Source organism: Natrix helvetica (assembly GCF_964273705.1).
Source record: "Natrix helvetica genome assembly, chromosome: 1".
NCBI lineage: Eukaryota > Metazoa > Chordata > Lepidosauria > Squamata > Natricidae > Natrix > Natrix helvetica.
This window is the reverse complement of record NC_138548.1, coordinates 78,965,396-78,988,176: the sequence shown is the minus strand read 5'-3', so window position 1 is coordinate 78,988,176 and position 22,781 is coordinate 78,965,396. Positions and strand designations below refer to the sequence as shown.

At 39.7% G+C, this 22,781-nt stretch overlaps 1 protein-coding gene across 1 annotated transcript in view; it reads right to left on the bottom strand.

Moving 5' to 3' along the window:
* The window catches only part of SPI1 (Spi-1 proto-oncogene), a 33,825-nt gene extending 11,601 nt beyond the window's left edge, over positions 1-22,224 (bottom strand). Inside the window, exon 1 of the mRNA XM_081939275.1 lies at positions 21,894-22,224. Coding sequence (XP_081795401.1) covers positions 21,894-21,938 — 45 coding nt within the window. The 5' untranslated portion in view covers positions 21,939-22,224. The remainder of the gene's footprint in view (positions 1-21,893) is intronic.
* Positions 22,225-22,781: the final 557 nt, after the last annotated feature.

The window sequence follows — 22,781 nt, the reverse complement described above, 5'->3', positions numbered from 1 at the left end:
ATAGTATTGTGCCCGATTGCCTATTGCATAGTCTAGGACTGAAGTTGTTTTGATTGTAAAAATGATAGCCACATCTTAGATCTAAAGAAATATGGAGGAAAAAACACATGCATACAAAATTATGGATCAGGAATGAAATATTTCTCACTGATACCTGCATTCTGTATAAAAAGTAGATGAATAACACCTGGCCATTCCAAAGGCATGGAGTAGATTTGCTTCTAGAGTTTAGATTTTTAATATAGGGTTTTGTATTAGCTACAGTATGTGTGGAGAAGAGCCATGGATTGTTTTAGGAGATCTTTTTTAGCCCTGAAATTCAGCAGAGATATTTTTAAAATAAAATTTTAAAATAGCTTAATAATTAAAAAGCTAGCACGCACTGGGAGGATGTAACTTGAATGGTAACTTGAACAGCTATAGGCAAATGTCATTCCATATTTATTTTCATATTTTTCATATTTCCCATGGTGGAAATTTGTCCTGTCCAGCAACAGTTTTTCTTTTGCTGCAATTTTATGCAATTTGCTGTTTATTTTATTCTTACGCATGTAGTTGGTCTAGGATTCAGCCATATAAAGTAACCCAGCTATATTCCAAGTAAAAATTGCTAGGGGAGACATGTTGTTTTGCCCATGATGGTGCCATCTTTGCATGGATGTAAGTGACCTGTACTTGCAATTACTTGTTTTGCCTGAACAGGCAAACTCAAGTTTCTCACATTGTAAAATAACAGCATGCAGCCAATTCTTAATATGCTCAGCAGTAATCTGAGCAATGTCCTTTGCCTAAGATTATCATATATTTGCTCTTTCTTTTCTGAGACTTAAAGCTCTGGAAGGACAGGATTTTTATATGTCTAAGAATGTCTGCTATACATGCAGACATAACCACTTCTCATTCTTCTTCCTTCTGCAGTCTGTCAGGCTACCTTTTCTGTTAGATATTAGCATATATCGAGGCAAGTCTCCTCTCTGGTCCGCTGCTACAGCGGGAAACAGGTATCGTTCTGATTGGTCGAGGGGCGTACCCGATCCCTATAAAAGGGGAACCCTCCGACCACAGAGCAAGCTGGATCACTATTACTACTAATAAAGAGCTGTTAAGTCACTTCGTGTCCGCAGTCTGTTCTCTCGTTGCCCAGATCTAACATTTTCCACTTTCTCTTGTTAGTTACGTGGCCTTTACTGTGGAGCCAATGCAGGTCTTTTCTTTCCTTCCTTCTTCCCTCCTTCCCTCCCTCCCATTCTAAAAGGAAGGAAAGGGCAGAGGTGGGTAAGCAGTTGGCTTATAAGATAACTTTAGTGATAAGAAATAAGCAATAATGGTTAAGGAAAGGCAATGAGGGAGACCAACACCATGACAACTTAATACCTTCATCCCGCCATGTCTCTTCTTCTAATTTGCAGTCTAGTTGAACCTAGCTATATCAAACATAGTTGAGGTAACCTTGATGTAAGATAGGCAGCCTATAAATTTTATAAATGAACAAGTAATCATCCAATGGCAAATGAAACTCTGCATGTCTCAACAAAGAATGCTGACAAGATAACAGGGGCAATGTTGTGCATTTTGTCTGCATACGCGGAATGGTTCAAGGAAGTGTGAGTGTGAATCTGATTAGCTAGAACATAAAAAGGAGAAAGAAAAGCTTAATGGAAGGCGGAGGATGGTGGCAGCTGCTGATCTATCCGGGACAAGGCTACAAGGTGGGGGGGGGATCCTTTGGCTAATGGATTCCTGACCTCCTCATCAGAACTTTCTCCTCAAAAGCCTCCCACTCCAATTGCTTCTTTGCTCTCATAAATGTTTTTTTAAAATCTTTGTCTCCCTAGCCAGAGGGATTTATTTTCATGAACAGTGCTTTGTAAAAAATTGGGTCCCCCCCCCCCACAGAAATTTTATATATACTGTATGTATAAAACACTATTTCAGCCTGGGTAGTCTTCACTTATTATTGGCATGTATTGTCTGGTTTGGGCTTAAAGGATGACCGCTCCCAAAGTGCTCCCAATTGCTTCAGGCTCACTTCGCTCTTGTGGTGGAAACAACCAGAGAAACCATAACTGATTCAATGAACCATATACTGCACGTCCTTAGAAATGTATGGCTTAATTCTTGAGACAAACATTATGCTGTTACATGGGTTACTAATGTCCTGCTTTGTTGAATCTGTCTTTTCAGACCTAAGAATGTGCGCAGGGGAGGGTGTGAGAGGAGCAAAAATACATAAACTATATTTGTGTGGCAACTATCAATGATACTTACTTAAAAATAAAAACTTTGTCTGGAATGCCCTCTTTTTAAAACTTAAATATGATACCCTACTTTTATATCTCCCTCCTGATAAATGGGGAGTCTTCTCTGAGAAACCAGTAGCTGAACAACTGTTCACTTTGGCATTAATTCCTTACAACTCCCAGCTTCGACAGTATAGCATTTATTCAGTCCTGGCTAGAAATGCCTTTGAAATATACAGACCTTTATTTGTAGAGTGACTTCTATTGGCTCATCATGTCCACCTCAAATGCACAGTGATGGTTCTTGAGAAAACAACATTTCCCAGAGAGCACTGAAGCTCCTCTAATTTGGCATCAAGCTAATGGAAAACGGGACTCCACCAAGAGTTTACAAAGGCGGTAGCCCTTATAACTGGAACAGATCAAATTCCAATTGGCTCAGATATGCTGCACTATTACTTAACTTTGGGATAAATCCACTGGCTTATTTCCAATCTATCCAATGCAATTTGTTCATCTCTTCTTTTGGAGCTTTCTGGGGTTTCATTCCAAGCCTCTGAATTTTTCATCTCTAAGTTCTAATTAGTAAGAATAGTGCTAGTATACCAATTGTTGCAGAAATTCACATAGAAAGCTAATGAAATTGTTTGGGTTGCAATCACTTCCACTGTATTTAACATGTCAAAGCAGTAGCCTGAAGCACTGATCATGGCTTACATAAGCCATTTAAAATGCCTCAAATGATCCGTTCAGGACAGAAAGGAGAAGCTGGGTGCTACAAGCAGACAGCAGCTGTGAATAAGTCATGAATAAGCAAATACTTAAGTGAGCAGCTCCGATCTGGAAAGGAGTGAATTCATTTGGATAAGGTAGTTTAGGAAAAGTCCTTTGAAAGATGACAGAAGTGGCTGTGATCATCACTGTCCATGTATTCAGAGAAGAGGGTGGGAAATGCCTGGATAAATTCAACAGATACTCCTCATTCCCTCTGATATTTTTGAAAGAGAAATCCAGGTATGTTGGTAACATCTACTCTGAGATAGACTAATTCTCAACAGTCTGGGGAAATTCTATTTAAACATTGGCAGGAACAGATGCATCATAAAACAGTAGCCACTGTTGCTGGATGATAGTATCATAATGCATCCAGAAACATGATCCAGGAAAACCTTTCCTTGTGTGTGCTCTGAATGGGAAGTTGCTTGCTGTGGCTTTAGCCAGGGCTTTCTGTGACATTGAAGTTTAAATATCTCAGTGTTTTTAGCATGCACAGCTGTCTGAAAGCAATAAGTACTGTGGCCGGAAAAAACTAAAGCACCAAATGGATTAAATGATTCAGATGTATCCATCTCTGGGAAATCTGTAGGTATCAGATTCTGCCTTGAATCATGGTCTACACTCTACTTCTACTACTTCCATTGACCCTGGCAATCTTTATAAAGACCTTGCAGATAGTTATTAGCACTTCCATGGAACATAAACGCAGCAAGAACAGTAGTGGAGGCTCTATAAATAATTATGATAACAGCTATTTATCTGTCATTGGAAGTCTGATGCTTCCAGAATCGGACTGAACGTGTGATTCTGAAGATCAGAAATCTTGCCTTTCCTTCCATTTAAAAGCCTTCGCTCCATTCTACAGCAGATTTTGTCAGACGTCTGGACAGTTTACAACTGAAGAGAAAGGTTTTGTATAATTCAGAGTCACTTTGAATAGTGAGATGGGTGACATAAATTTAACCCTAACCGCCCCGAGTCCCTTCGGGGAGAGGGGGCGGTCTAGAAGTCTAATAAACTAAACTAAACTAAACTAATTATTTTTGCCTTTGCTAAATGGACATATAAGGATTGTGTATTGGAAAGACTCACTGGAGAAGAGCCTAATGCTGGGAAAGATTGAGGGGAAAAAAGGGGGACAACAGAGAATGAGGTGGCTGGATGGAGTCACCGAAGCAGTAGGCATGAGCTTAAATGGGTTCCAGAGGATGGTAGAGGATAGGAAGGCCTGGAGGACCATTATCCATGGAGTTGCAATGGGTTGGACACAGCTTCACAATTAAGAGCAATAACAATTGGAAAAAGGCCCTCCATGTTCCACAGTACTGAGTAGATATTAATATATTTGCATTTGTGGGTAAGGCAGGTAGAAATAAAGAAGCAAACAAGATGACGTTTCCCTCTATGCGGTCAACAATAGTCATAGAATCTTCTGATCTTTTGAATATGTTTCCCCCAGATACTTAGAAATGCCAAAGAAATACTGTAGAACAATCCTCTTCTATTGTTCCAAGTAGGATTTTCTCTCTCTCTCTCTCTCTCTCTCTCTCTCTCTCTCTCTCTCTCTCTCTCTCTCTCTCTCTCTCTCTCTCTCTCTCTCTCTCTCTCTCTCTCTCTCTCTCTCTCATTCTCTCTCTCTCTCTCTCTCTCTCTCTCTCTCTCTCTCTCTCTGTGTGTGTGTGTGTGTGTGTGTGTGTGTATCTAATATGTCCATATCACTAGAATCCTATGAAGACAACTTAAGATATCCCCATTGAAATCAAAATATCTTATCAAAATATCTTATCTGAATCAGTGTGTTTAATTTGGAAACAGAATTGGGTTCCAGTACAACTCAGATGTTATCTTTCTTTTCTGCCTAAACATATAAAGAAGAGACATGATGAAACACCTGAGAGACTATGATGTGTTTGGTAATGACAACTTAGTTCAGATATTTTTGTAGACTTGCTGTCAAATACATTGCTTAGATGATGATCTTAATTATGTACCAAAGCTTGCTGATGAGTAGAAATAAATCCTAAAGAGTTTGAGTTGGTGCTTTGATGGAGATGAGCCCCTTGTTGATTAAACAGTATTGGAATCAGGACTTGCAATAAGTACTGCATAAAGTTCGATTTTTTGGTCAGGAAGCTTTCATTTCAAGGCAGTGTTTCTCTGAAATTGATAAATAAACATGTAGACCAGACCAGATAGTTCCAACTGGTCTATTGCCAATTACTTTGTATCCATCTTCGCCTTGACCCATTTACTAAGCTACCACAGAAATTAGAAGAATTGAAAAATGGAAGATGGAGAACAAATCTAGAGTCAAAACAATCTCATCGATCTCAGATTATTTTATATTAGAATCAGAAGGAACGGAAGATAGAAAACCTGACTTCCAGACAATGCCCTTAATCCGAAAACATTGAGGCATTCTTTTTTAATCTTTAAAAGATCAATGGAAGCCAGAGAAACTGAAACTATTTTCAGTAGGTTTTTGGGTCCCTTATCATTTTGGAGAGCAACTAAACTGATAAGCGATCAGAAAGGAAAAACCTCTTTATTTTTATTTGTATTGAAGTGTATGACACCCAGGAATCAAAACCATTCACACAATGAGATGTATAAAAATAAAAAATAAAAAACCTTTATTAAAAAAAAAGGAAAATCCTCTGAGGAACAGTTGAAGGTGTCAAATATGCTTAGCCTGAAGAAGAGAGTGTTGAAGGAGAGAGTGTAGAAAGAACACAATAGATTGCTTCCAAGTATCTGAAGGCTTTTCATGTAAGAAAATGGGGCAGAATTCTTCAAAGTTGTTCCAAAAGACAGGACACAAAATAATCAGAAGCTGATGGCCATCGGTTAAGAAAGAATTCTACTGCTCATAGGGATGGATTAGATGGTTTCCAAGATACCTTTCGGTTCTTCCATGATGCTATGATGTGCTAATTTTTACTGAGTATATGGACCAAATTCCAAAATTGCCCATTCCAACCTGGAGTCCTTCTTACTATTAGCCTGACAGATGAAAGAGTTCTACTCCAACACAAGATGAATCCTCCACATAGGGAAAGCCATCATAAACTGTTGATAGGGATTTACTGTAAAAATAATCAGTGTCAGTCAAACTATATAGTATGGATCGCAGTCTAAATATATAGAAGAGGTGTCTAAAATACCTAATTCTGGAGATGGAAGAGTTGATTTTCTTTCCAGATCATGACAACTCAGTATTCTACCAACTTCCCTAAAGTAGTCTGCAACACTATGATCCCCTTTCCTATTCTGAATGATTTATTTCTTGAAAGCTTTTGGGCCACTTAAAAAATAGCCCGGAAATCAGTATGGCCTCAGAATAAAAATAGAATTCTCCAGAAGATTGCATCTTCTGTTTGGTTATATATATATTACACATTGTAACTTATTTTCCTTCAAGATATTGCCTAGTTTTTTTCCTCTTCCTATTAGTGTTTATTTTATGTTGGTGGAAAAAGACATTTGCTTCTGAAAGAATCAAAGAAATGGAAATTGGAAAGTGGTCTTTAAGCTCCTTGCTGCTTCCTTTTAATGATTTTGTGCTCAGTTGTTATGGATTTTATGGGCTCATCCAGATAGATGCTTTTAATGTCAAGACTAGAAGTGTACTGCCATGAAGTATACCGGAGAAATATATATATATATTTTAGAATAGAATAACAGAGTTGTAAGGGACCTTGGAGATCTTCAAATCCAACCCCCTGCTCAGGCAGGAAACCCTGTACTGTTTCAGACAAATGGTTGTCCAATCTCTTCTTAAAAACTTCTTAGAATTCACAACTTCTGGAGGCAATTCTCTTTGAACAGCATCATGTAAACAGAGAAAACAAAGCAATAGCTCAAGCTAATGGTATTGAAGTTCCATTTGCTGTTGGATTGCCAGAAAATGTGAAGTTGCATATTCTAAACATTTGGATTCTTGGGAAATAATACTTCTGAAATTAGTAGTAGCTAATTCAGAAGTCAAGTATGTCGCAAGTGAGCCTGTCTAACACATCCAGAAAATCCCTTGCTTTCAAGAATGGCTCATATGGAGATATTTGGAAAAAAAGGGGCAAAAACAGTTTGATAAGTATCTTGTGCAAAATAATAATACTATTATTTGCATTGTTAAAAATATTGTATTTTATTAAATGACTGCAAGAATCAGAATATTTGTTTCTTTCTCTGCAATGTTTGTAGTTGTTCCGAAATGGTAAATTCTGGTTTAAAATAGGGTAATAATAATAATACAATAAAGAAAATGATAAAAAAGGAACCACCTTCTAAGATGCATGTCACAAATTATTTAACTCCTATTGAAAGAACAGAACTTGCTGTTTTACAAAATGCTAGAAAGCAAAGGGCAACTTCTGGATGTAAAGCGATCCACAAAATGGGGGCCACAACAAGAAAGGCCCTGCCCACTTATGATTTTTTTTTTGCCAGATAGGTAGATTCGGTCTTTATAAAATGTAGTGCCTAAGTGACTGCATTAAGACCTTTGTAGGTTCTAGTAGTAATAAACCAGACAGTTTGGTTTATAAAGATATTCCCCATATTCTTCACTAAGTCCCAGTACATTTATACACAATAAAGCACTAATAATATCTTAAATGTATTTAATTTTAGGAGGTACATTTTTTAAATTTTACTGTTACTTTTCATATTTTTCTACTTAAAACATTTTCATTGTAAGCTTATTGTACTTATTTGAAAATATGGCATGAGGCTAACATAAGTATATCATATTTTATACACTGTGCTCTCAGTACTGTATAGGAGGCAAAGATCCTAGAAATTAATCTAACAAACTAAACTCTTCAGTGAGCTTCTTGAAAGATAATTGAACTATAGACAATTTTAACATATTCCTATTTATGAACATTTCCAATACATACTCTGATAGGTGAGAAGTGACATAATTCCCAGGAAGCATTACATTAAGCCAACCAATAATGGTGCATGTAATATATATAATATATAATGGTGCATAAGCGCACCAACATGCCTACCATCCCTATCCTACTGTTCCCACTTATTCGTATCCATTTCCTGTATTAATGTTTATACTTATATCTTGTGGAACACCCCAACCCCTGGAGACAAGTGATTAAGTGTTCCAACTATCAGGAAATTTCTCCTTAGTTTTAAGTCAGTTCTCTCCTTGATCAGTTTCCAACAATTGCTTCTTGTCCAGCCTTCAGGTACTTTGGAGAACAGATCCCCCCCCCCCCCCCGCCGCCTTCTTTGTAGCAGCTTTCTTCTGGGAGGAATGATTTTCATTAGGCAGTTGTAAGGAAGAAAAGGCTTGCATTCTCTTTTCCTATCCAGTTAAGTATCTGACCTATTTAACCACTCCTGTTTGCATTTAAAGGATAATGCAACTGGAATGGAAAGGTTATATCTCTCCATGGATTGTTTTTGCCATAAGTAACAAAGTGCCACCTGCCATTTAGAGTAAGAAAGGGCATAGTATTTGAAATATATACTCTATCCAGAAGGTGTCCTGTTGTAATAACAATTTTGTTTCTGGGTCTGCTTTGTTATCTTTGTGATTTTACTTTCTTTTTTCTATTACAAAACAAATGGTTGTCAGTGTGGTTTTTGGCCTCAAATTGTTGCACCAACTTCCTGAACTGTTCCCCAGATTCTGCTTAGTTCTGATGCCCCTGTAATTCTGGTGTGAGGAGTCCGTGTACCTTTCTCACATAAAAGAGACTTCCTTGAAAACAATAATTATCTATGACAGGCACTGCTGTTCATACGTTATTTTAAAGTTTAACATTTTCCACCTTTTGGTTTTTTTAAAAAAAGGATGTCTTATTGCTCCTCTTGCTGACAAGCAGAAACATCTCAGACCTGTGAGATATTCTTCTCTCATGAGAAAGGTCTTAGATTATCATCCAGTCTTTAAATGGATCTACGCACAGGAATGATGAACTACCTCTGTACCAGAACATGGCAGTATTGATGATGGTTTCTCTTAAACATATGAAGCAAGGAAAGTAGATCTATATTTTGGTTTTCTGGGCACATCTGAAAGTATATTATAGGCACGTTCACAAAATTGTTGCAATGGAGAGGCTGTGTATTCACAACACATCCATTTAATCAATAGCAAAATGGTTAGGTTTCTCCTCACAAACTCTTCCAGACCCTGAAGTTGTTTTTCACCTTCCAAGTCATCTTCCTTTTATTCAGAGAACTGAGCATTATTTCAAACAAAACAACCAGTTGCAGATCCCTGCCACTTTTAGTTAGTCTGCACATTTGAAAGTGGCCAAGGCTGACAAATCCTGTTCTAATGAGACTTACTCAGAGCCGGAAACACGGTGATGGTAAAACCAGATGTTTTGTTTTCCCATGACTATTTGCCATTTTTTTAAATAAAAAAAAAATCTCATGAACAGAGATCCTAAGAGTAATAAGAAAATTTTTTGGGTATCACTTTACCTATCTCTGAACTACGATGTAAAACTTAGTCTTGTATCAATCGTTTATCAAATCCTGTCCCTAAATAATTAGTTCTAATACCTACAGCTTGGATCTATTAAATCCTGCTTCGCTTGCTTGGTACCTCCAGATCAGTGGTGGGTTTCAACATTTTTTAGAACCTCTTCTGTGGGTGTGGCCTGCTTTGTGGGAGTGGTTTGCCAGCCATGTGACCGAGTGGGAGTGGCTTGGCATTCATGTAACTGGGTGGGAGTGGCCAACTTGTAAAATGTGGTGAAACTCAACAACGCTCTTGCTTAGCAACCAAAATGTTGGCTCAGAAACTATGGCATTTGAAACATGCAAGTCTTAAAGCTGTCAAGTTACAAGACCCTTACACTCCTAACCCTTTAGATAAAAAACCCCAGGGGTGTTCAAACGTGACAGCTTTAAGACTTGTGGACTTCAACTCCCAGAATTCCTCCTCCAGTTATGTTGCCTCAGGAACTCCGGCATTGAAGTGTGCAAGTCTTAAAGCTGTCAAGTTACAAGACCCTTGTACCCCTAACCCTTTAGAAAAAAAAATCCCAGGGGTGTTTAAACTTGACAGCTTTAAGACTTGTGGACTTCAACTCCCCAGATTCCTCCTCTTGCTCTTCATCTTGATGATGTGCGGACTGGCAGGGGGAGGGAGCTGGAACTGGTTCTAAACGGCACTGTAGATTTGTGGAACTTCTTCTATAGAAGAGGTTAGAACTGGCAGGAACCCACCCCTGCTCCAGATGCAATGGAATTAGAGTTCTCAAAATTCCTAGCCAAGTGCAAAAGTCAGTAAACTACAGCATATCTAGATGAGACTATGTTAGGAAAGGCTGCCCTTGAAAAATTAGTAGAATAGAATGCTTTATATTTATTGGCCAAGTGTGACTGGACACACAAGGAACTTGTCTCAGGTGCATAAGCTTTCAGGGTACATACAAACAACAAAGTAATATAATTGTAGGTTACCAATAGGGGAAAACTGTAGAAAAGAGGAGAAGGATAATAGTAATACAGTCATACTACATGAGTAAATATCCTTAGACATAAGACAGTACTGGGAGAATTAGGTGTTCAGCAGAATGATGGCACGAGAGAAAAAAACTGTCTTTTTGTCTAGCTATTTTGGCATGAAATATCCTATAACAACGTCCTGAGGGGAGAAGTTGAAGCAGTTTATGTCCAGGATGTGAGGAGTCTTTAGATATTTTCTCAGTCCTCTTTCTGACCTATGCAGTATATAGGTCCACAATGGAAGGTAGGCTGGCTGCAGATGGTTTTTTCTGCAGTCTTAACTATCCTTTAAAGTCTTACCTGTCTTGTTTGATTGCTGTACCAAATCAGACAGTTATAGAAGAACAAAAGACAAACTCAAAAATTCATCTGTGCAACTGTAGCAACAACTCCTGGGCAGTCTGAACTTTCTGATTTGATGCAGGAAGGACATTTTTTGTTGTGTCTTTTTAATTATGGTTCTAATGTTAGGTGTCCATTTCAAGCCCTGGGAGATTGTAGAACCCAGAAACTACATCACTTATTTATTTATTTTATTTCTTAGATTTTTAGACCGCCCCCTCTCCCAACAAGGGACTCGGGGCGGTGTACAGTCAATGCAAATAAAATACAGTCATAACAATGAAATACATTTAAAATACATTTGGAGGGGGAGATAGACTGTACAAGAAATAAATTATTCTAAAACCCTAAAAACATCCCAATTAAGACCCCAAACCCAATTAAAATAAATCCCCGGGAGGTAAAACTAAGAAAGTGCCAGGCCAGCTGATTGAAATAGGTGAGTCTTTAACTTTTGACGGAAGGAGCGGAGGTCGGTGGTAGTTCGAATGTCAGGGGGGAGGTCATTCCAGAGGGTTGGGCCCATCACAGAGAAGGACCTACTCCTAGGTGTCGCCCGCTGGCATTGCCTAGCGGACGGCACCAGGAGGAGCCCCTCCCTGTGTGAGCGGATAGGTCGCAGGGACGTGTGTGGTAGGATGCGATCCTGCAGATAACTAGGTCCTATGCCATGGAGCGCTTTAAAGATGGTGATCAATACCTTGAAACCCACCCGAAAGGCCACAGGTAGCCAGTGCAGCTCGCGCAGGAGAGGTGTTACGTGGGAGTAACGTGTACTCCCCATAATAACCCGCGCGGCTGCGTTCTGAACTAGCTGCAGTCTCCGGATGCGTCCCAAGGGAAGCCCCATGTAGAGGGCATTGCAGTAGTCCAGGCGAGACGTCACCAGCGCATGAGTGACCATGCGCAGGGCACTCCGGTCCAGTAGGGGGCGCAATTGGCGCACCAGGCGAACCTGGTGGAACGCCCCCCTTGCCACGGCTGCCACATGGTCCTCCATTGACAGCCGGGCATCAAGGAGGATGCCCAAATTGCGCGCCCGCTCCACAGGGGACAGTTGTTCGCCCCCTATGGCCAGCGATGGGGTCAGCTGGCTGAACCGAGGTGCCGGTACCCACAGCCACTCGGTCTTGGAGGGGTTGAGTTTGAGTCTGTTGTCCCCCATCCAGACCCCGACGGCTTCCAAACACCGGGACATCACTTCGACAGCCTCGTTGGGGTGGTTTGGGGTTGAAATGTACAGCTGAGTATCATCAGCGTACAGGTGGTACTCAACCCCAAAACCACGGATGATCTCGCCCAGCGGCTTCACATATGTGTTGAACAGGAGAGGCGAGAGGACCGACCCCTGTGGCACCCCACAAGTGAGTGGCCTCAGGGACGACCTCTGCCCCCCTGTCAACACACATTGCTTCCGGTCGGAGAGGTAGGAGCCGAACCACCGCAAAACGGTGCCTCCGACTCCCATCCCCTCCAACCGGCGCAATAGGATACCATGGTCGATGGTATCAAAAGCCGCCGAGAGGTCTAATAGGACCAGGATAGAGGAACAACCCCTATCTCTGGCCCTCCAGAGATCATCAACCAACGCGACCAAGGCTGTCTCAGTGCTGTGCCCGGGTCGGAAGCCGGACTGGCGTGGGTCTAGATAGTCGGATTCGTCCAGGTGTCGTGGAAATTGCTGCGCCACCACATTCTCCACAACCTTCACCAAGAAGGGGAGGTTGGAGACTGGACGATAATTAGCTAGTTCCATTGGGTCGAGCGAAGGTCTCTTGAGCAAGGGTCTCACCACCGCCTCTTTCAAGGCGGTTGGTAAGTATCCCTCACCCAGTGAGGCGTTCACCAGGCCCAGGAGCCAGCCTCGTGTCACCTCCCAGGCTGCCAGTACCAGCCAGGAGGGGCACGGGTCCATTAAACATGTGGTGGGTCGCAGCCGTCCACGCAACCTGTCCAAATCCTCGGGGGCAACAGAGTCAAACTCCTCCCAGAATGGTCTCTCAAGACTCGCTGTTGGCGGCTCGTCTGGTCCACTGACGGAGGTCCACCCGCTCCGGATCTGATCGATTTTGTCCTGAAGATATTCCCCAAATTCCTCTGCTCTACCCTGTAAGGGTGTCTCCCGCGCCCCCTGAGATAAAAGGGAGCGGGTCACCCGAAACAGGGCGGCAGGGCGGTTATCCGCGGACGCAATAAGGGCAGCACAATGTCTACGTTTGGCCGCTCTTATTGCCACAAGGTAAGTCCGCAAATAGGCTCTTACCTGTGTTCGGTCAGATTCGGAGCGTGAGGACCTCCACCTGCTCTCTAGACGTCTCCTGTGGCGCTTCATCACCCTAAGCTTCTCAGTAAACCAAGGAGCCCGGGTGGGTCGATGCCGCAGGAGAGGTCGCAAAGGCGCAACCCGGTCCAAGGCCCCAGTCGTCGCCCTATTCCAGGCAGTCACTAGGTCCTCGGAGCGGGCGCGGGACAAGGCTACAGGTATTGGCCCAAGCTCCATCTGGAATCTATCCGATTCCATCAGGTGCCTGGGGCGGTACCAGTTTATAGAGTCTGGTTCCGCCTCCTCGCGGTGGGGGATAGCACCAGGGAAGTCCAGCCGGAGGGATGAGTGGTCTGACCATGACAGGGGCGTGATGACTAAATCCCCTATTCCCAGATCACTCGTCCACTGTTCAGATACAAAAATGAGGTCCAGTGTGTGGCCCCCTTCGTGAGTGGGGCCCTGCACTAATTGGGTCAGGTCCATGGCCGTCATGGAAGCCATGAACTCCCGAGCCACCTCAGAAGCCGCTCCCATTGAAGGCAAGTTGAAGTCCCCCATGACCAGAAGTCTGGGAGTCTCAATTGCCGTCATTGAGATTAGCTCGAGGAGCTCGGGCAGGGCTGCTGATGCATAGCGAGGAGCCAAGTATACAATCAGCAAGCCCCACTGCCTCCCTGGGCCCCAGTTCACACCAAGGGACTCACACCCGGGTATCTGAGGGACAGTGAACTCCCTCGGCTCTAAACATTCCCGAATAACCACCGCCACCCCACCACCCTTACCCAGGGCCCGGGGCTGATGGAATGCCCGGAAACCTGGTGGGCACATTTCCACGAGGGGTAAACCACCCTCGTGGCCCAACCAGGTCTCCGTTATCCCAGCAAGGTCTAGCTCCCCCTCTGAGATCAACTCATTAATGAGGGGGGCCTTGTTGGTAACAGACCTTGCGTTGCAAAGCATCAGCCGCAGGCCCTGGCTCTGTAGCACCTGTCCACCTAGACTGCAGGGGTTGGTACAAGCGACCGGGCGTAACCAACAGCCACGGTCTCCCAACCGACCTTGGGATCTTATCCTGTCCTCGCATCCCTTCCTCCCCACGACCGTTGTAATAGGACAACCCTCTGCTTGAATGACCTTTACTTTCCCCCCCCCACCGCATCCCAGTCCTTCCTAGACTCACCTATTTGTCCGGCGCTGGCTCTCCTCCCGGTCTGAATAGCCCTCCCCCCCACCCTGGAACCCCCTAAAAAAGATAAAAAACATTTTACTAAAAATCCCCTTAGCTTCCGGTTCCTTAGATTTTTCCTATGATCATAATATCTGTGTAATTCTTTATATGGATTAAACAGAATCAAACCTTTTCATCATGTACCTGATGAAAAGGTACAAGCACAGGTGATGAAAAGTTGCTATTTTAAAATCAATATTTAAGAATTACTTAATGGATGAAAATTAGCATCAGAAATACATTTAAATGTTGACTTATACATGTAGTAAATTCTCATGTGTATGTCCATGGGTTTATTATAGGGTGCTGTTCAACCAACTTTCAAAGTCACTGCTAAGATGGGAACCACAAGAGATGTTTTAAGACAGATTATATATAAATAATAAATGTGGTTGACATTATTTCAGAAATAAATCCCATTTTTATTATAATATAAATGTTCTCTAGTAGATGATTCAGAAATACCAACCAGATTCCCGTGATGTGCAGCTGAGGCTGGTTTAACGGACAGGCCTAACCTCATTTCCTTGGAAAGAATTACAAAATAACTGTATGGTTTTAAGAAAGGGTTGGAAGATCATGTTAAATGTCCTTTCACAAGCCTACAATGTCTATCTCACCAAATTCTGAAGCGGCGAGGTTTGTTTATTTGTAGTCTACCATTAGTTTTAAATATTCTTTCATTTTATATCACTGTGCTTTTAATTTTACCAGCATGCCATGAACTTTTTTTGTTCAGTTCACATCTACAAGGCAGATTCCCAAGCTCCTGATTTGGCACTGATACACCAGAAACATTTCCTTTCCTTTTATAGGCACATCATCTTCTAGAACAGTGGGTCTCAACCTTCCTGATGCCGCGACCCTTTAATACAGTTCCTCATGTTGTGGTGACCCCCAATCATAAAATTATTTATATGTTTTCCATATTTTTTTTGAAAATATGTGTTTTCCGATGGTCTTAGGTGACCCCTGTGAAAGGGTCGTTTGACCCCCAAAGGGGTCCCGACCCACAGGTTGAGAGCCACTGTTCTAGAAGTTGTCCAAAACTACTATCATTCAATCAATCAACTTAAAATCATGGTGCTGACGAAAAAAATGACCTCATGAAACCATATAGATCTGTGATGGCGAACCTATGGCATGTGTGGCAGAAGTGGCATGGAGAGCCATCTCTCTGGGCTCACAAGCTGTCTCCTGTTGTTCTTCCAGGTTCTGGCATGCTGGCCAACTGGTCTTCATGTGTGCGGGAGTGCCGGAAACTGGAAAATCAGCCGCCTGATGCACATGCACACGCTGAGCGGTGCTCTTCTGGTTTCCAGCATGCGCACCAGCCACCTGGTCTTCTGGTTTCTGGTGCATATGCATGCGCGAAGACCAGCTGGCCGGTGCACATGCACGCACCAGAAACCGGAACATCATCTTCCCAGAATGCATGCGCACTGGCCAGCTGTGCATGCATGTGTGCCAGAAACCCGAAGACCAGGTGGCCGGTGGCATGCATGCACCAGAAATTGGAAGAGCAGCTGCCCGGTGCATGCACGTACCCCGGGTGGTTGCTCTTTCAGTTTTTGGCACGCACGCACGCACTTCCATTTCAGCATTCAATGCCGAAATGGTTCACCAACAGTGATATAGATTTTGTGTGACTATTAGCAAATCTATGGGAAAACCAACTACTTAATTAAAAATAGTTTCAATTAAAGATAATATGAGAGCAGGAGTAAAATCTAGAAAACTTCACCAGAGATTCAGTTTATAATTACTAGGCCTTATTGTCCAGACTCTTTTAGTCAGAGCAATTTTAAAGTAGTTTTATAATTGAAGCAAGGACACTAAATATCACACCCAAACATGTTAAAATATAATATTGTGCTAAATAATTGAGCTTTGATGTGGTGAGTTCAGAGATCGTTTAGGGGAATGAAGAGATTTGTGTCCTGGAAGAAAAAGATAGGTGGGCAGAGAAATATGTACAAAATATGCCTGAACAAGATAGATCTCACCCTACTTCCAGGAGGCCGTTGTCTGATCCACCAAGAGTTCCTTAGCTCTATGTTGCATAAAAATGGCTTTGGTGTAATTGTGCAAACCCAACCATTTGTGGCTTATTAAATACAACTGGGTAAGCAAACCACAGCCTGTTCCTGTATCCCAATTTCAGGATGAATTATACTAGTTAAATTTCTTTGTGTTCTACAGTTATTAACGATAAAATAATGCTTTAGTGGGTAGGAGTTACTCCGTTTATGTTTAAGGAAATGCTCTAATGGTATGAGCAATTTTCTGGAGCCCCTCTCCCAGAATTTGGAGCAGATTTGTTTCTGTATAGCTTTAAAAAGAACTATGTTAAGTCTACTTTATGGATCATCCTACATATTTCCCACCTTAAAGTCACAGGAAACATGGTTCTAATTTTGGGTAATTATGATCAGAAGTGGCAGGTGAAAGGTTGAGGACATCTTAGGGTTTCAGGGTAGCCATTCTGTACAAAGTATTAGGATAGTAATGTTGATCATGAAAATGATGATGATGACAATAGTTTGACAAACCTACTTTCATTTTGTACCTATAAAAAGGTAACCTGTAAGAGCTATGTCATGTAATCAAGCTGTGCTCTTAAAACATTGTGCTTATCAATAGACAAGATTTCTGTTATGAAATATCAGCTTATGATACATGGCAACACTAATGTAACACAGAGTCTATGGAGACCACCACAGGACATTGTTCTTTATGCTAATATATCTCAATCATGACTATCTTTCAAAGTGACAATAAGTAGGACCTAATGGGAACTTAGAGGCATGGCTTGTCTATAACCATCCAAGCCCTTTGAAATAGCTTCACACCTAAGACTTTGGCTTTTAATTTTCCAGAAGACCATGAACACCTAGCTCTTTCTTGAACCATTAGGCTAAGAAGGGGTTGAGTCAGGGTCAACAGAATGGGTGGTTTGGGCATCTTGATGAGAAGAGTACAATGCATTTGTTGTTGTTTTTATCAGTTGCTATGAGCTGCTCAGGAACATGATACATATAGGCACCATATGTTCTATAAATACATAAATACCAGTACATGCATACATATGTACATACATACATACAATAGTGAAGAAGAGCTTGTTTTTATAAAGAAGACTATATAACCTACCAACAGTATTATACAATGTATGATAAAGCATTTTCTCAATGTACCTAAATTTAGGCAGTTGGGACATTTTATAAAATAATGAAGTCTAATAAAATTAGTCTATGTGAATCTCTAATCAGGGCTAAATACATTTATATTCAATTTGCAAAATTAGTAAACTCATTCCAGTTAGTCTTAAACAGCCATGCCGGTTTAGCATTATTCTAAAACTAAAGGTCCAGCAGAATTATATTTCTCATAATATTTCAAAGCGACTAACTCCCAAACTCTCAATTTTAAAACCAATTGGGTCACAAATGTCAATAAAACAATAAGAACAAGTTATTGCTAACCTGATTCATTGGGTAACCTAAGATGTGGTGTTATGAAAGTGAAATACAACTGTCTATTAGCATTACACCATTCATAATTCTATAAACCCTTGCGTAGTTTAAGGAATTTTTTTTGTAAACTGAGAAGCCACAATTTTCCCCTTTCGGTAATAACTTTCCACTTCAGAAAGAATATGCCAAAACAGAGGGGCTTCCTCCCTTTCTTCTTTATGCTGTTTTTAAAATGTAAAGGATGGAAACATGATTTTCAGGTCATCTTGGTTAGTACAGAAGCAGCCATCCTTGAGCGCTATTATATTTGCATATTTGTAATAAGTGTATGTCTTCTCAGCAGTTATATCTTAGGTTTTCGCTGCATAAAGCCTTGTTATCCATAGAATATTACATTTCCACTATCAAGCTATGAACAATTTTTAGCATTGCACTTTAAAATTACGTGGATTTTCATTTCTACTTGTGAACCAGATTGCCATATAAACATAAAGTGTTGACCTCTGGCATGCGCTTGAGTATACTGAATATCATTGAGGGCAGCCATTCACAAATAACAACAAGTGTGAGTGGATAAATGAAATAACATATTATTATTGTTGTTGTTATTATTAACAAAAATAGAAGAAGAAAAGCATGCATTGGCTGATTATGTAAAAGTCAGCCAAGAACATGCATTGTTGAAAATTAAACATTGAAACATGCTAAATGTATTGGAAACGACAACAACAAAAGAATATTGAAATAACTTAATAAAAACATGAGCAGAATGCTGGCAAGGAAAAACATTACATGGTCAAAAGATTGAGGGGAAAGTGGATAAAAATGAAACCTGGCAATAACTTACAACTGGAACATTATGAAAAGAAACTGAATGTTTAAGGTTAAGCAAGAACAAGCTATTCAAATTAATGCAATCAAGGCCAGATTTGGGGGGGGGGGTGTCATCGAAAGTGCAGATTGTGCAAAGAAGCAGAAATTGCTGGGAACATATAGTTGAAAGCTAGTAAAAAAATGAGCATTTTAAAATATTGTGGAATTTCTGAATATAAGCTGATAAAGCCTTGGCTCATTACACACCAAACATAACTGTGGTCAAAAAGACAAAACTGGGGATAAATGATCTGGTTATGCCAGGATAGCAGAATAGAAGATAAAAAAAATTGAGAACATAAAATATCAAGATCTGAAAATAAAAATTGAAAGATTATGACATGAACCAGCAGTGGTGGTCCCAGTGGCTATCAGCACGGTGGGTGCAATATCAAAAAATATTGGAGAACACTTAGAAAATCTGTGCATTGACAACATTTCCATCTGCCAATTGCAAAAGACCATACTGCTTGGATGTGCACATAGACTATACCAATACATCCTCGGTTATGGGGAAGAACTCAATGTGTATGAAGGCCAACACCAGCTAAAGAATTGGCAGCTGTGACTTCACATTGTTGTGGACAGATAATAATAATCTGCCTACCACAGGTCCTAATCAAACACTTGATAGGTGTATAAAAATACCCAAACCAGCCTAAACATCTGGCTGACTATGCAATCAACCAGAATACTGTAAATATATCCATTTCTTTTGTTGAACTCTTTTTGACCAATAATAATAATCGTCAATTGCAAAAGACAGCCTTATTTGGAACAGCTTACATTCTGTAATGATTACCTTTAATATTATCAAATAATAACATCTGCTTATCCCAGATCCTTGGGAAAAACTGAATAGGTGGATAGAAGTGCCAAATCCAGTCTAAACTTCTGACTGATTATATTAATGATAGTATAATTTCTGTTTTTTAAAACCTCTTTCTGGCTACATTTCTATAATGGGTGATGAAGTAATGAGGAGCTTGCAAACATTATAAGAAGTCTGAAGATTTCCACTTAAAAGTTTAAAAAGAAATGTACATTTTAAAAGATAGTACTTAAATTCCATCTTGGATACTGCTTCTTTCTCACAGCCTAAGCTAAGCGTATTTTCCACAAAGTAAGTCCCGATTAATTCAATGCAATTTACCTTCCAGTTAATGCAATTTACCTTCCAGTTAGTACCGTATTTATCGAGTCATAATATTTATTAAAAAAAATTATATTTCTTCAAAATTGTTAAATAATTATTTATCTTCATATTACTACAGATGTCATAAGTCTAACTACATATATAGTTTAAATCATGTAGGTCTAATACATATTGTCCATTTGGATTTGATTGAAACAGATCAATTTTCCAAATCAAATAAAAGCTTGGATTAGATCAAAATTGGATTTGATCTAAATAGCATAAACCCAAAGACATAGAAATGAATGCAATCCCAGTACTATGTAAACATGTAGAAAACTGCAAGTAGATAGAGATTGGGAATGAAATAAGATTGTCCATTAGACAAATTCATCAGGCAAGTAAATTCCCAATTTGACATTGTTATTCTTTGGGACTACTCTCTCAGTATATGTAACAACCTTATATATTGGAACAGTGGTTAATGTGAGCATTGTAAAATCCTTCCACATTTTGGTACAGGAAGAACTTGAATTTAATATGAGGAGTTGGACAGAAATAAATTACACTACTGGACTAATTGATTTAGTGTATAATCTTCCTGTTTGCTAAGACATCTGAGAATGTGTCAAAGACTAGTTCTGTCATCTGTTTTGAAAGGTGATATACAAAAAACCCTTAAATATTTCATATTTGTAAAGATAATGAAAATCTTTTTTGTTAAATTCCATCCTACCATGCCATATTTACAATACACACACACACACATACACTACTTAAGTTGGAAGAAAAGCCTCATGAATGTACGGTATATTTAGTTTCAGTACTAGAATTACTTACAAAAATATTCAAAAATACACCACCATTCAGACAAGAATATAGACAACATGAAGAATCATACATATGCACAATGTTTTCCGGGGTCTTAATATTCATGAAATATACTCATAGCTCAACATATGATAATTATATATTGAGTATAGGCAGGAAGAATTTGCATAGCAAAATCAGTTACCATGTAAACTTATCAACTTACTAAAAATAAAGTTCCGAGTAAGGGGACTTACTCTGAAGTAAATGTTTTAAGATCTTAAACATAGGGAATGATAATTTACGCTGGCTTTTAAAAAAAATAGCTTATATTGTTTTAGTCACATCCTAAGTAATATCACTTCCAATTATAACTAAAATTTAAATTGAATACATAGTGTATGCTCATTTACTCTGCTGCTTTTGGTCAACCATTCCATTATAAATCAAACCACAAGATAAATAAACGTTTATAGAAAAATCTGAAAAAAAGATGCATCATTATTTACAAGGAAAGATGATCCATGATTGAACTTAAGAAATTGTCTTTAGAAATGGGACAAACAGATTACAATCAGACGTAATTCTGTCTGATTGCTTCTCAGCCTATATCAAGCATTTGTAGAATCTACCTCTTGCTTTTGACCAAATATACATGTTTCTCAACTAAATTTATATGTAGAACAGTCTTTGAAAACTATAAAGCTGCCATATTAATTGATTGATTAAATGGAATGAGATAGCTTCAGAAAAGGAAGACTCTATTGATACAGTATTCTAGCATTTCATTTTTAGCAAATAATAATAATATCCTGAATATTCCATTCAGTTAACTGGGGCAGGGAAATTATTTCTTTTTTATCCTAAATTGCTGAGACAACTGAGTTGGAAGATAAATGAGACAACTGAGTTGGAAGATAAATGAGACAAGTGAGTTGGAAGATAGACTGGCCATATGTATCCACTACCCTTCATGTTGCAGCCAGGTATTATGAATCCATAAATGTGTATTTCAACCACAAAGCCAGATTTCCTAATAAACTCAATTTACTAAAGTTTTAAAATAATAATAGTCCCTTATCAGTGAAAACAGACAGAGATAAAGAGTATGAGAGAGGAAATACTAACTTCCCATTCAATAGGCACCACCACAAAACCTTTAAGAATTATGAGTACCAGAAATGCAGCAATTTTCAACAGCAAATCAATTCGGTTGGCAAAGCAGAAAGGCAAAACCATAATTAATTCACATACTCACAGGGGAAATGAGGGGAAAGCCTTCCATTTTGCAAGCCTGTAACATTCAGCCAACTTCTTTGTGAACTAATGTTCTAATTTGAGTTATCCCGCTTTTTGAAAAGACATCAAACAAAAGGAAAAATAAAATAAAACGGTGAAACAAAATTCCTAGGATTCTTTGAAGACCCTTTGCAGTGATTAAGGTTTATTCTTATTATTATTATTCTGGACTTAATCACTTTTTATACTTTCTCTCAAGAATTCTAAGGTGAGGTCTTTCTTTAGATGTATTGTAAGTTCCTGATATCCCCAAGCCTCTGTAGAGCATAGATAGCCTTCAAACTGTTACAGCCCAGAACAGCCAAGTTTGCATAAATCTCATTTCAAGGAGCTGTGGCCTTATAACAGGAAGTGTGTCGCCAAGCTGATCAACCATTGGCAGGTGCCTGCTACAAAATGAGCAGCAGATTTCATAACGTTGGATGTGGCAGGAACAAACCAATAGATACTATAGATAACATTCCAAGGCATAAAGGAACTGGAATCTTTAAAATGTAATTATATTGTAATTAAGTTCTGCCCGATTGCATAAATAAGAATTTATCGAAGATCCATTAATGAAGGCTAGCTCCATCCTAGCTATTTCATTTAGCCAAGACTCAGTCTAGTATTTTTTTTATAAGAAATGAGAAATAATTTTAACAGATGGATAATCTTATTTAAAAAAATACTCTTCATCTTACGCCTCCATCAAAATCGTTGTCAAGCTTTGGAAAAAAGAAACACTGGAATCACGAGACAATGTTAGAAGCTGTTAGAGAACACTATCGAATGCAAGGTGTTTGGGAGAGCCAGGCAGTTCTTCAGAGAGGAATTTCATCTTCATGTGCGCACCTCTTCACTTTAT